The sequence below is a fragment of the Aulonocara sp. 'chitande type north' Nkhata Bay genome, linkage group LG16 (genome assembly GCF_057382095.1).
Source record: "Aulonocara sp. 'chitande type north' Nkhata Bay isolate Kocher_YH1m ecotype deep benthic linkage group LG16, A_spYH_male_GT1.1, whole genome shotgun sequence".
Classification (NCBI taxonomy): domain Eukaryota; kingdom Metazoa; phylum Chordata; class Actinopteri; order Cichliformes; family Cichlidae; genus Aulonocara; species Aulonocara sp. 'chitande type north' Nkhata Bay.
The window spans coordinates 19385567-19399408 of NC_141359.1; the positions used below are offsets into that span (position 1 = coordinate 19385567).

The 13842-nt window shown below is 40.1% G+C and overlaps 1 protein-coding gene and 1 long non-coding RNA gene across 4 annotated transcripts in view; both read right to left on the bottom strand.

Moving 5' to 3' along the window:
• LOC147311327 (uncharacterized) overlaps window positions 1-2387 on the bottom strand; it is a 39240-nt gene extending 36853 nt beyond the window's left edge. Inside the window, exons 1-2 of the long non-coding RNA XR_015125369.1 lie at window positions 1892-2387; window positions 1380-1485 (exon numbers count right to left, since the gene is read on the bottom strand). This is a non-coding gene — a long non-coding RNA (uncharacterized LOC147311327). The remainder of the gene's footprint in view (window positions 1-1379; window positions 1486-1891) is intronic.
• A 3898-nt stretch (window positions 2388-6285) lies between these two features.
• Window positions 6286-13842, bottom strand: part of arhgef7a (Rho guanine nucleotide exchange factor (GEF) 7a) — a 42754-nt gene continuing 35197 nt past the window's right edge. For all 3 annotated transcript variants that reach the window (XM_086265955.1, XM_086265958.1, XM_086265956.1), the window contains 2 exons: window positions 7294-7348; window positions 6286-7147 (listed from right to left, as the gene is read on the bottom strand). In XM_086265955.1, coding sequence (XP_086122081.1) covers window positions 7025-7147; window positions 7294-7348 — 178 coding nt within the window. In that variant the 3' untranslated portion in view covers window positions 6286-7024. The remainder of the gene's footprint in view (window positions 7148-7293; window positions 7349-13842) is intronic.

The window sequence follows — 13842 nt, forward strand, 5'->3', positions numbered from 1 at the left end:
CCAGCTCGGCTTGCACAGATATTCAACAAACACTGCAGGTTATCACAAGCACACATACACACACATTTGCATACACACACTCATACACACGAAAGACAGGGCAAACAAACCAAAAAACACAACAATGTGAAGACATCTTGTTATATGCAAAAGCATGCGTGTTGAGAGCAAATCCAGCACCGACACACTCACGCACACAGAGACACACACACACTCACAAATAGGAGAACATATGCACACATACGGCCGAGAGGTTTTTCATTAGGTGTGATTGCCATCTCGTGGCAGGAGTAACCATATGATTAAAAATAAATGCAGCACATGATCTTCACTGTGACATGCAATTAAATGATCAGCGTTATGTCTTCTCATTTTGCACTGAAAGGCAAAAAGCACCTGCTGAAATCTATCTTAAAGAAGTGTTATGATTTAAAACCTTTAAAAAAACAAGGTATACGAGCACCTGTTTACTGTTGCACATAATGTCACATTTATGGTTTTATAAATCTATAACATTTTTGCGTAAATACACACACACTGAGGCAAATAACAGAGAAAATCTTTGAGCACAGAACCTCAGGAGGCTTATGCTGGATGTCTTCTGCAGGAGGGCTACAGTGCTGGTGTATAGCTTGTTAAATACTGACATCTAGTGGCTCAAAGCAAAAACTTAGGTGCCTTAGGGATTGAATTGCACGTGTTGGTCAAATGAAATATCACCACCTCTTGGCTAATACACCTGCATAACCAAAACAAGAAGAAAGCCTAATATATTTAAGCAATTACAGCAATTATCCAGATATTTCATGCAAATCATTTTCCCCTCACTAATATTTTAAATTCCTTGAGTTATTTCCACAGCACTCGTTTGGCGTGAAATAGCAGGTAGAGGTGTTTGCATGCACCTAAACAGAGCAGAGCCTTCTTGGTAATTATGACTAACAACAGTATTTACCTAACACCATGGCTCGTTATTTAACATTTTGCTTTCCAATGAAAGAATCCATCCATCAGTGAGACAGAGGGCTTCACACTCGGACACACACACACTTACATGCACACATCAAGTCCTCTTGATGTGCAGTTATGTGCAAACTTGCACACTAAAAGTAAAAACACAAACATTCCGTTAAAATGTAAAAAGCTCATCGCTCTGTCCATTTGATATTTACACCTGTGGACAAGTTTTTGCACAGTGTGTCCACAAAAACTTTTTTTTGCGTGGACCACAACTCCTGTATGTGGGTTACACCTCACAGGTGACACTGCACTTGTTGCACAAAAAAGTGTAAGAGCATGCAAACAGCCCTGACTCCCCCACACACACACACACACGCAAACTCAGTCAACCTATTTAGTACCATTTGAGATTTACTCACTGTTAATTCAAAGCTCTCGCTCTCGGTGTTCACAGTTTGGGTTTTGAATTTGGGTCCTCAAAATCCTCTCCCTCCACTTCCACGAAACTCTGTCCAGCATATACCACTTTAGAAGAAGAAGAAGGAGGAGGAGGAGGGAAAAAAGAAAATTAGAAGCACAGCTGGCAGCACTTTTTGTTTCCCAAAGCTTCCAGAGGAATGGATGTTTCCAGTCACTTTATAAAAATCACTCCATCAATGGTAACAAGCCCGTTTACATGAACCAAGCAGCTGCTCAGATCACATACAGGAAGCAGGGTCCCTTCAGTCAGCCTGTCACTCCACTCGCACTAAGTCCAGCACTTTTTTTCTCTTTTTTTTGGTCCTGCTGTTTGAGATGACACTTCTTTAGGGATGTGCAGCCTAAGCTGGAGATCATCGCACAGACGCAGCTTTGACCTGTGCGATTACAGATGATGACAGAGAGCAATAATCTGCGTGGACTGATGCATCAGAGTGTCAAGAAAGCTCACCTGCTCTCCTCAGCCACACTCCTGTCTCCGGGCGGTAAAAGCCCTCCTGTCATGTTTACACCAGCGCAGGCACACCGGTCTCCTCTCTCCTCTCTCTTGTCAGACATTGACTGTGGGGTTTTTTTTCTTTTTCCACTGCTCTGTCTCTGCACTTGACCAATCCACTCTATCAGCTCCACCACTCTCAACACCACACAGATTTGCACTGTGCAACCTTTTCCATTTTCTATGATACTTTCACTCACTTGCCTTCTCCCCCCACTGCTGCCAAACCAGTCACCTGTAGACTCAGAGGTACTCAAAACCATTTCCCAATCTCCCGCCCTCCTCGCCTCATTCTTATCTTGTCTATCTCTCCTACTCCTATTTTCACCTTCCTCACTCCCACTCACTTTTCACTCCTACCCACTTTCAGTCCTTTCCCTTCCTCTAATAAATCCTCTGCCTCTACCCAACTATTACAAATTTTCTCTGACCCACTATTTGCTATTAGCCCCTCGTCTTCCTCCTCCCCTTCTTCTTATCCCTTCACTCTCCATCGCTGTCTCTGCCTATCCTCCTTATATATCCTCAGCCTTCGCTTTGCTTTCTCCCCATCTCCAGCGGCATGAATATATTATTATCTACACAATGGGGCCCTGCTTATTGTTTATGAATTACCAGCCTTGCGGCCAAACAAAGCCTATTTTCATAAGAAACCTCCATTTCATTTCAGCTCCAATTAGATTGGGGGCTAAAGAATAGGAGTCCTCAGGCCTCAGCCCCTAAGGATGGCAGGTCCATTCAGCTTCATTCAATGGGGCCTTATTGCTTTCCCATACAAAAGAGCACGTGGATGGGCTTTCAGACTGAAACACCAACCAAAAATGACTGGGAGACAGTACTGTACAATAACAAATCTTTAAAGAAAGGACACTGAGCGCTTATCCTCCCATCCATCAATTCATCCCTCACTCTTCGCTTTCTTCTTCTCCTCTGTTCGTATATTGTAAGACCTGGACATTAATGACAGACAGTTGAAAGAGAAAGGGAGTGAAAGAAAGAGAAGAAGAAAGAGGCAAAGCAGCTCAGTTTTTCACAATACATGTCAAGTCTAAATGATCACTGGCTGCTGAATAGACAGAGGGAAGGGAAAAGAAATGAGTCGTGTGTATGTGTGTGTGTGTGTACAGCTGATTGATTCTCTGCTTTGAAAAGAGGGAGAAAAAAGAGTGAAGGAAAGAGAGAGGAAGACCTTGGTGCTTTTTTTTCCTGAGCTCCACAATAGTCGGGGGGTCTGAGCTGTATTGTGGAGCAGCCACAGTGACAAGCTGTCACTCCATCCTGGTTGGAAGAAAGAGTCAGAGAGTGAAGAGGGGCTGGGGCAGGTCAGAACCCCGATAATATGCGTCTGCCTCCTTATTTCTAAAGTTTCTCACCCACCAGACACTTGACAGGAAGAAGAAGGCTCTCAAGTGTTCCCCGGGAAAGTTGAAGGACAAATAAAAGCAAGCTGGAGCCCAAATGTTAGCTGCAATGTGTACTTATGTACCTTTATGGGCAACATCATGCTCAGAGTGCCAGGTAAACTTCCCAGCAGTAAGGCAATGGCTCTTTTCATGAGCCAGTTCATTATTTAGGATAGAGAGGCAGCCAAACACTTTCAGGGAGTCATGCCAGCAAGGTCAGAGTGTGGCAGTGCTGGCCTGGCTTTATCTGCCGAGATCTGCCTCACAGGATGAATGCGAATTGTGCCTTTGTTCCTATGAAGGAATATTCAACATGAAACAAAAGGCTGCCGTTTTCATTACAACAGAGTGGACAAGGTGAGAGTCACAGTGAAAAGGTTGACATCTGCGCTTATTCATCCAACAACAGCCGGATGAGATCTTCTCCACCCTACAAAGCTTGTCGCGATTACCAGAGTGCACAATAGAATTCAATAGACTGGATTTTTTAAAAAGAGCTAGAATACACACAGACCACTATGATATCATGGTATTGCATGTAAATAGTCAAGCACTTTGGCCATCAGTTTTTCATGCCAAACTTACCTTTACTGTGTTAAACAAGGCAAGAGGTTAAGGTGATAGGGCACTTTTTAATGTGTGCAATAAACAGTGAAAGGCTGGGGGAGAAAAATAGATATAGGCTGGTATAAGGCCTATTTTTTCAATTTAATATTGCATTGCTTCCAAAAAGCAATGGCAGAGTTGATATCTCTCCTACCTTGCTTTCTTTCTCAGCTAACCCTCCTCCTTCTACCTCGTGGATCTGTTTGGAATATCATTCACTCGCAAAGTTCTCCCAAAACATGGGGGGATACACAAAACTGGTGTCAAAGTTCATAGAATGGGCTTGGTACCTAACAATTTGTGTTGAAAATGCGAATCAGTGATCGTTACTTACCTTCAGTTATTGTGGTGCTGCTCTTTCATTCAATAAGCAATCCAGTGTATTGGTGAGTGGCTACACAGGCCTCCTTCAGAACCTCCTCGGCTGTGTCTATTAGGAGCACTATTTTACCCACGGGTATATCCAAGTAACAATGTTGTCGAGCATTGGCGGGCTTCATAACTGCTGGAGAGTTCCAGGAAGTGTGGTCTGACTTCATGAAATATATAAAGCACATACAAGAAAGATGCCTTTTCGATCCTTTCCCATTTCTGACTCCACAAAGTTCTGTAAAACCCCTTACGTATTTTTGTTTTTATTGTTTCACATTGTCTCGCTGCCAGTGTTTGTGATTTCTTTTCTCTAATTGCCTACACTGAAAATATTTTCAGTAGGTCTTAGCTTGTGCTCTGTTGTGAAAATTGAAAACTTACAAATAAATAAATAACTAATAAGGCCTAGCAGCCATTGTTAGGCACCCTCCGGCCAAGTGAAGAATGACATCTGAATAAGATGAATTAATTCACTCATGTGTAGCAGCAGGACCGGGCGTATGGCTTTATTGCCCCTTACTTCACAGTTTTGGCTGCTTTTGGTTATTTTCATTCCCGTTGGCTTCATCTCCAGCTCCAATGGAACCCAGTTTAGCCCAGAGTCTTTATTCTCAGCACTAAACAGCAAAACAAAACAAAAACAGCAAAATCCAGATGTTTCCCTGTGGAGAAACTTCAGAAACCAGATCTATATATTGAGCAAGTTGAATTTAACCCCGGTCCAGATATTTGACATATAAATGAGAGGTAGACAAGTCAGCGAGCTTTTTCTACTGTCATCAAAGGTAAACACAGAGAGCCAAATATTTCATCGGTGCTTATTACAGCTCAGTAATATTGTGGTAATAGTGGTAATAAAGTGGTGATAATATGGAAATTTCAAGTTATTACTACAGTATTACCAAAGTATTAACTAATCCTATGAGACAAAACCAGTTACAGTAATAGCATAGTATATTGTATACACTCTACTGATAAACTGCTTGTAATAAATCCATAAAAATCTCTGCATTAAAATGTTTATATACTGACTTGTAAGAAGAACAGTAACAGGGTTGTGGTTGTTGTTATAAAATGTAATATTGTTTAATTACATGTTATTGTTTAGTACCTAATATACTAAAGCACAAAAGGAAAGAATATAGTGGTTTATAATGGTTTAGGCACATATTTGTGTTCATGATATTAGTGTTTGGCCTGTTATTAGCCAATTAGATACATTTCAATCTAATATTACTCAGCTACAGTCACTGTTAAATCTCACAAGCCCATATTTTAGTAACGATATACTATAGAAAACATACTGTTTCATTCAGTCTACTAAATTTCAGTGGAAACCACTGTTCTTTTAAACACTAGAATTATTTACTTCACATTTTCAGGTGAAGATGTTTTATCAGAAACTAAACAACATTTAACCAAAGTAGAGCTTAAAATAATAACTTGTTAAGTCTGTGGACTTTTGAAAAATTATTTATATATAAATTACTTCATCTACCACTGGAAAAAGTTTTTAGACAGGTATACTCTTTGGTGAGAGTCATTTTTTGACTTAACTTGTTGTGATTTTCTTGGGATAGAAATAAGTTCTGCTCGTAGCATCATGTAATTATTGGTTCTCAAACCTGTTGAAATATGGCGAGATTCCCAAAAAGGCTTCAAACCAGCACCTATCCACAGCCTCTGTGCATAGGTGCTGAAAAGAAATAATGAAGTAGTCACACAAAGGCGTATAAGCTGATTTTGTGGTTTTCTATGTCACCTAAAGCTTTCAGGCAAGTTAAATATAAACTAAAAGTTTAATAGTAAAATTTTGAATTTAAATATTGGTATTCTTATTAGGTTTCCTGACAGACATGTATTAATCCCAGCGGGCACACAAGTGCGAGCGCGTGTGTGTATATATTCCTTCCATAATACTAAATGGGGATGGTGCAGATTTAGTAGCGGCATTCAAAAGCATACCTCAAAAAACACATTTATTTATCCCAACGGGCAAAGGCTCATCTTTTAGCAGTATTTACAATATACAGTACAACATTAATATCTGTACAGTTCCCTTAGGAAAAATGAAAAAGTAAAGTTGTCAAACAAAAACAAAAGAAAAAAATGGATTAAAAACAGACATAAAGGAGTTTCCTGGCACAAGCTTTGCTAAAGGTTAAAAACATCAGGCTTAGCCTGAGTCTGAGGAGGATACCCTGCAAAAAAATCATTTCATAAAAAATTAAATAAAGAGGTTATGAAATGGCTTTGTTCAAGTTAAGACTTGTCAAAGCCTTTGGACCATTAACACCATTAAAGTACCATTCTGTACAGTGGATAGTTGTGCCGTTAAATGATTGTAAACAGACGGAGAGGAACTCTCTCCAGTTATCCTCCAGCTTCGTGAACACAGCCACAGACATTGATGCTGGATGGTTCAGTACAGTCATGCTTGCTTAGTGATCAAGGAATGTTATTTTGGGACAGATGGTCGAGGAAGTTTAACAAGTCATCTCAATAAGGCCTGTCTATTAAGCTGAATGGCACTTAAAGTGCACTGGTGGATCCATCTCAAACAAGCCCACATTTACTTGCCTTAAGATGGACATTTACCTTCACGCAACTGAGCTTAATTCATGTCTTTCAAACAGTGCAATCAAGTCCACAGGTACTGTACAAGTTCTTTCTTTCTACAAGCTTCACATGGGTGTTAACTTGAGCCTCACAGGTTTGTCTCATCCCACGCTGGGTCATTAATGCTCTTCAGAACGTTTCTAACAACTTTTTCTAGATCCTTCCGTGCTCGCTGCTCTTCCTCCAGTGACCTCTTCATCTTCTTGTTATCCTGTGTTGGAAAACAATCATGAAATACATTTTAAAACAAATCTGAAGATGACATTTAGTCACTCAGCCTTTAAAATTATCCAGTTTTGACATCTATAATTTTATAAACACAGTATCATGAGTTACCCAACAAACATCCAACATCACCTGTTTCAGCTCTTGAACCTCATCCCTCAGGGCATATACCACGTCCACCAGGCTCCTATTTAAAAATAAATAAATAAAATTTTAAAAATAATTATAGAAATTAATAAAAATATTTACAACAAACGCACTTAGAGAGCGCAACTTCCCCCAAAGTGCAAGAGACTTTGATGTTTTGTGATTTTTTTTTTTTTTTTTTTTTTTAGATGTGGAAGGCCTGCTAAGGCATCATTGTGAGGTGGTAGGGCGAAGTACTTGAAAAAAAAACAAAGCAAAAAAACAATGGTGCTAACAATGAGTCATAGACAATTGTATTGTAGTTTTAAGATGAAGCATTACTGATTTTCACATTTTGTCTGACCTTGACAAAATTTTCACCCAAATTAAATCAACTCAAGCTGTTGTTGTTATCTACCATCACACAAAATTTGAAAATGATATCTCTAAAACTGCTAACAAACAGTCAAAAAAAAAGACAAAACAACACCAACAGTTTATTTTTCCTACAAGGAAGGCTGACACATAGGGCTGGGCGATATGGCGTAAAATCCATATCACAGTATATATCACGATATATTCTTTTCTTCCGTATTTTAGCACTATAAAGGCGCACTTAAAATCCTTTAATTTTCTCAAAAATTGACAGTGCGCCTTATAATCCAGTGTGCCTTATGTATGAATTCTGGTTGTGCTTAATGACCTCGAACCGATTTTATGTGGAACACGGCGCTCAAAAATCTGTCAAAATGTTTTAGTACGACTTTGGTAAGCTATGAAGCCGCACCGCTTGGTGTGATTGTCAGAGCATTACGGCTAGTGATGGTAAATTCGATGATTTTTACTGAATCGAGTTTGAATGAGTCACTCACCAAAATGAATCGGGTTTTTTGAGTCATTTGAGTCACTAAGTCAGTTGCCCAGAGAGTGCAAAAAATTTACATTTTCACTCAAACTTACTTTGTTTCTCTTTTCATGTATATCCTACGACTAAGATGAGTGATTAAAAAAGAAAAACAACTATTTTTATAGAGCAAAAAAGAGCAAAAAAATTACGATTTCTAAAGGGAAAATTCATTTTATTTATTGTTATTTTATTTTATTAGTATTTTGCTCAAATGTGTCAAATATATATTTTCTCATCTAAATGTCCACTGAGCTGCAAGCCAGAGGGCGGTAATGTGCCTTAACATTGGTTTCCAACCAAGAAGAAGAAGAAGAAGCTGTGAGCCAGGAGGGAGGGGGTGAGTGAATGATTCCTTTATGCTACAATTCAGCACAGCAAGGGAGGGGGTGAGTGATTCGTTCATGCTACGATTCAGCACAGGAAAAGAGGGGGTGAGTGAGTGATTCGCTTATGCTATGATTCCGCACAGGAAGGGTCGGGGTGAGTAACTCAAATGTGCTGTTGGCATGTTAGCAGAGCGATGCTACTGTGAACTGAGGAGCTATTGTCTTGATGTGAGCTTTCTACTCAGGGCTTTTTTTCCCAGTTCAGAGCAGAGCAGTTCAGTTAAGAAACTGGCTGTTGTTTCTTCCCCCATAATTGTAATTATAAGGTAGATAAATTTCTGCTAGTGAAATTAGTTTGCTAACAGCAACAGGGATGAGTCAGTGAATGAGACAGTTGGGCTTGTGAATCATGATTCACGAGTCAGTAAAGTGATTCTCAAGTATTGAACGATTCGTTCATGATTTGCACATCACTAATTACGGCTACTAGGGCTGGGTATCGTCACTGATTTCTAGAATCGATTCAATTCCGATTCACAAGGTCCCGAATCGATTCGATCCACGATTCGATTTAATTCGATTTAATTCGATTTAATTCGATTCGATTCGATTTAAATCTGGGAAATTTCGACAGTCAGAAATATTATAATTCAGATCAGTACATTTACATATTTTTGTATCAATAAAAAGGAAGCTGACACTCGCAAGACTTTATCAAAGGTGTGAGCGTCACAGCAGATGCTTTTGTGTCAAAGTAGCTGAAGATAAAACACAGAAAAACATGAAGGTGATTTTCCTGGCCTGGGATTTTATAAAAATATTCTGCAGTACATCAAAAACGAAAGAAAACCATTAATCAACATATGAACATTACCTCTGAAGTTACAGCGGTTTTATTAGAGACATGGTTAAGCGTTTTGCATTTTGAATAATTTTAAAAAGTTTAAATTTATTCAGTATTGAACAGCAGAAATGAGGTTTTCTTTTCGGAAGAATGTAAAAGGGAAAAAAACAGCGGCTGACAGCGCTGTAAACAACAGTAGACTTGTGTAACAAGCAAGCGAATAATGAAGAAAGGGAAACTGTTCTTGAAGTACAGAGAGAGAGAGAGAGAGAGAGAGAGAGAGAGAGAGAGAGAGAGCGCTGTGCATCGCGGTGGAAGCAAAACAGTAAAAGTCAGAGTGAATTCATGACGATGTTTATGTGAAGCGTTTGGATCTTCTTCTGCTGCTGGTTCGGTCAATATTGTTTGGAGAGAGATCAAACTAACAGCTTTAGAATCGGCTCATAAAGGGCGTGAACACAAAGCGCGGACCCGCCGACAGATCAGAATCAGCGAGCTGTCGGCTTTCAGCCCCGACCGTGAGAAAGGCGACATCTCACTGATTCTGATCCGCGGGTGTTTAAGTCTATGTGCAGAATCCGTGTACCTGCTCTCATTTACTGTCTTAACTGTTTGGTGGTTCTTGAAATTTTGTGAGATGTCACCAGAGATTCTGGCATTTCGGGCAAAATAAATTTATATTAAAAAAATCGATTCAGGATTTTAATGAATCGATTTTACGTTATCCAAGCCAGAATCGATTTTAATCGATGAATCGATTATAAAAACCCACCCCTAACGGCTACCATAGTCAGGAGCCTCGCAGAGTAATCTGGGTCCAAAACTCTGTCCGCTTCAGGTCCCAAAGTCAAACGAACACTGCGGCATCACTGAGCATTAAAAACTGTCTAAATTCTTTTATCTTTAATAAAATGATCAGCGTTGCTGCTTTACCAGGTGTAACAATTAAGTTTAACATTCAGGCATCCATGAAAACCGAGCAGAGCTATGAATTAGCAGGAAGTTAGCTCGCTAGTTTCCACCTAAACATGATATAGCAGAGTTCTGACAGGGAGGTTTCTGGAAAAAACAAACAAACATATGGCTCTGCTATCACTTCCAACATTAACGAAGACAGAAAACTAAACAGCAGTGACGTTTGTAGGGTTACTGAAGTTGGACTAGCTGGTATTTAATGAAGTGCTATATGATTGCTAGCGAGCTATGTTAGCATAACATAAACAGTGAAGCTGGAGGATGAACGCTAGCTTTTTTCCACTCAATAAAAGTTAACGTGAGGGTCTGATGGCTAGGGACAAATGCAATCGCATGGCATAATGCTGTAAACGGACCAAATTTCAGTCAGGACTAGGGATGGATACCGATAGGTTCTGACATAAACGGTAGCAACCAGACCGAAAAGCAGCGCACATTTCGGTGCTTTTTTTTCTTGAGATGTCATACACTTTGGATTCTAGCCAATAATTTTACCTTTCCAAGGATAGTAGGTGGGCCCAGGTACGTACGTTCTTTTAGAGCAGAGCTACAGATTAAAAATGCCCAAGGCAAAGCGGTCAAAAGTTTGGCTGTACTTCACAGCAAAAGATGCAAACTCAGCAGCCTGCAACAAGTGCTTTACGGTAATACTGTGCAAAGGAGGTAACACCTCGAATCTGATGAAACACCTGGCAATGCATAGCGTTTTTTTAAAAGCCGAGAAATGCACAGTATTTAATAGCTTGCTGCAAGACCTCACACCGAGCACATCTACTGCTGGTGTGGTGCCTGTTATCAGACCTGGAGTTAGCAACATCCCCCAAGAAACCGAAGAGTAGAGTCGTCAAAGGAGCTTGCAAAGAAAAGCGTCTGGACTTCTTTAAGTTAATTGAAGACGTTTCACCTCTCATCCGAGAAGCTTCTTCAGTTCTAAGGTCAAATGGTGGGGAGTCCCAGATATAAACCTAGTGGGAGTATCCCCCCACAGAGGGACAAAAGGACCCCCTGATGATCCTCTAATCGCCTGAGCCAAGGTGTGAAACTGGGTGTGGGTCCCAATCAGCCAGAGTTTCGGGTGACTTCATTGTGAAACCTGGCCCCACCTTATCATGCGAATTCCTGAGGTCAGATGGCCCAGGATGTGAGTGGGCGTTAAGGCATCTGGGGAGGGAACTCAAAGCTGGATTATAGATGGCAGAGAGTTGGTGTCGTAAACCACCGCCTCTGTTCAAAGATGGTCGCTCACAGTGCCATCTATGTCCACTGTGAGCGACCATCTTTGAACAGAGGTGGTGGTTTACGACACCAATGATTAGAGGATCATTAGGGGGTCCTTTTGTCCCTCTGTGGGGGGATACTCCCACTAGGTTTAGGGAGCTTGCAAAGAAAAGCGTCTGGACTTCTTTAAGTTACTTGAAGACGTTTCACCTCTCATCCAGACGCTTTTCTTTGCAAGTCCAGACGCTTTTCTTTGCAAGCTCCTTTGACTACGATGACCTGGATGACTGAGAACCTTCACAGACATATCCCACTAGGTTTATATCTGGGACTCTCCACCATTTGACCTTAGAACTGAAGAAGCTTCTCGGATGAGAGGTGAAACGTCTTCAATTAACTTAAAGAAGTCCAGACGCTTTTCTTTGCAAGCTCCTTTGACTACAATGACCTGGATGACTGAGAACCTTCACAGACGAAGAGTAGAGTCCTGGCCCCTAGCCCTGCCAGTGTAGCAGAAATGATGACGGTTGATTATGGCAGCAGCAGCCGTTCTTCTCTGGTTGAGTAACTTAACGTTATTAAATTAATGCACGTAAGGTGAACTAGCAAACACCATCATAGTTACATGTTGTCTGTCTTCTTGTTTGATAGAGTGATACCATATATACCCCATAGCTGCAGAAAAGGCTAACATTATTATCTTTTTATAAAATAAAAAAAAACAGCTAAACATGAGAGGTTTTAGGACAATGTTTGTGTTTTCCATTGTTTAAGCACCGGTTCCAACCAAAGGAGGTATGGTGTATCAACAGAAAAGGCTAACTTGGTTATCATTTTGCAGAAAAAAGAAACTGCTAAAAATAAAAACACAAGAGGTTTTTGGACAAAGTTTGTGTTTTCCATTCTTTAAGCACCGGTTCAAGCACCGTTTAACCCTTTAAGACCTAGAATAGAACCAGAGCTTATATTATATTTTTACATGCTGTAATGCCATTTTTGGGAACATTTCAAGTTGCTATACATCAATACAACCATTATAGCCCAAATTTTAATAATAGGTATGCATTAAGTGGATAGCAATTACATAAATTGCAAAAAAAGTGCAATAAACTACAAAAAAATTGAAAATTGTTTTTGTTTCTTTAACATATATTTCTAATTAGAAAAATTTAAGGGGCTTATCAAAACTGTAAATACAAAAAAGTTGCACAAAATAGTTTCCCACCACAGGAAATTTATTTTGAGTGTCTTCATAGTTTTATTTTTATAATACACCAATTTTTATATACTGCAGGAAAAATGAAAATAAATATTATAGTGCAAATTTGCAAAAAAGCAGCATATGCATCAAAATAAACTATTTCCAGCAGTGCAATTTGAGTTCTAAGAATCCCAGAAACGAAACAGTTTTAAAAACACCAGTATATGCTTATGAGGCCCTGATGGTAAAAAACTAAATTTCCGCAAAAATGACGTTACTTCCGGTTTCGGGCAGGTAATGGCGGACATGCGATAGTTCGCGCTGACGTCTATTCCAACGTAGGAAGTGTTACGAACAGCTGATCGGATCGGCAAAGCGTGTTTCTGGGATATTATGTTTTTGTTGCTGCAAGCGTTTTTTATGCAGTTTTTGCAAAGCTATATGTGGAAGGAAACCGTGACCTAGGACAAGCTGATGGCATAAGATGTAAGTACAACTCCTCCGGTTTCATATGCAAAAAAAATTATTGCGCTAGCTTACGTGGTTGCAGTTCTACAGGAATTTAAAAATAGTTGCGCAAAATGGAGCGTGCCCGCTCCGACCGGTTTTAAAGGGTTAAGCACCGTCACCATTTCAAAAGTACCGGTTTGGCACCGGTATCAGATAAAACCTAAACGATACCCATCCCTAGTCAGGACAACAACTGAGATAATCCATCCACAATACGAGGTTAGTCATTAATATACTGCAACAACATGGGAATAGAGCAGCTGCGAGAGAATTCAGCATGAATCAATCAATGGTACGGAAGTGGAGGAAGCGCAGTTTTTCGCTTTCCTCATATTCCAAAACGTGCTTCATCTCTTCACTATTACTGTCGCCCAATTTGCAGACGATATTGCTTGCAGACGATATTGCTTGCAGACGGTGCGATGCTTTCGACCAAAACAGGCGCAGCTTGATGACACCATCAACATGCGCTATTGCGGCAGAGCGGTATAGTCAAAATCTCTACCTTTGGCCAAATTCATACAGTTTCTACGGTATACTGTTTATACCGCCCACCCCTACTGACACATACCCT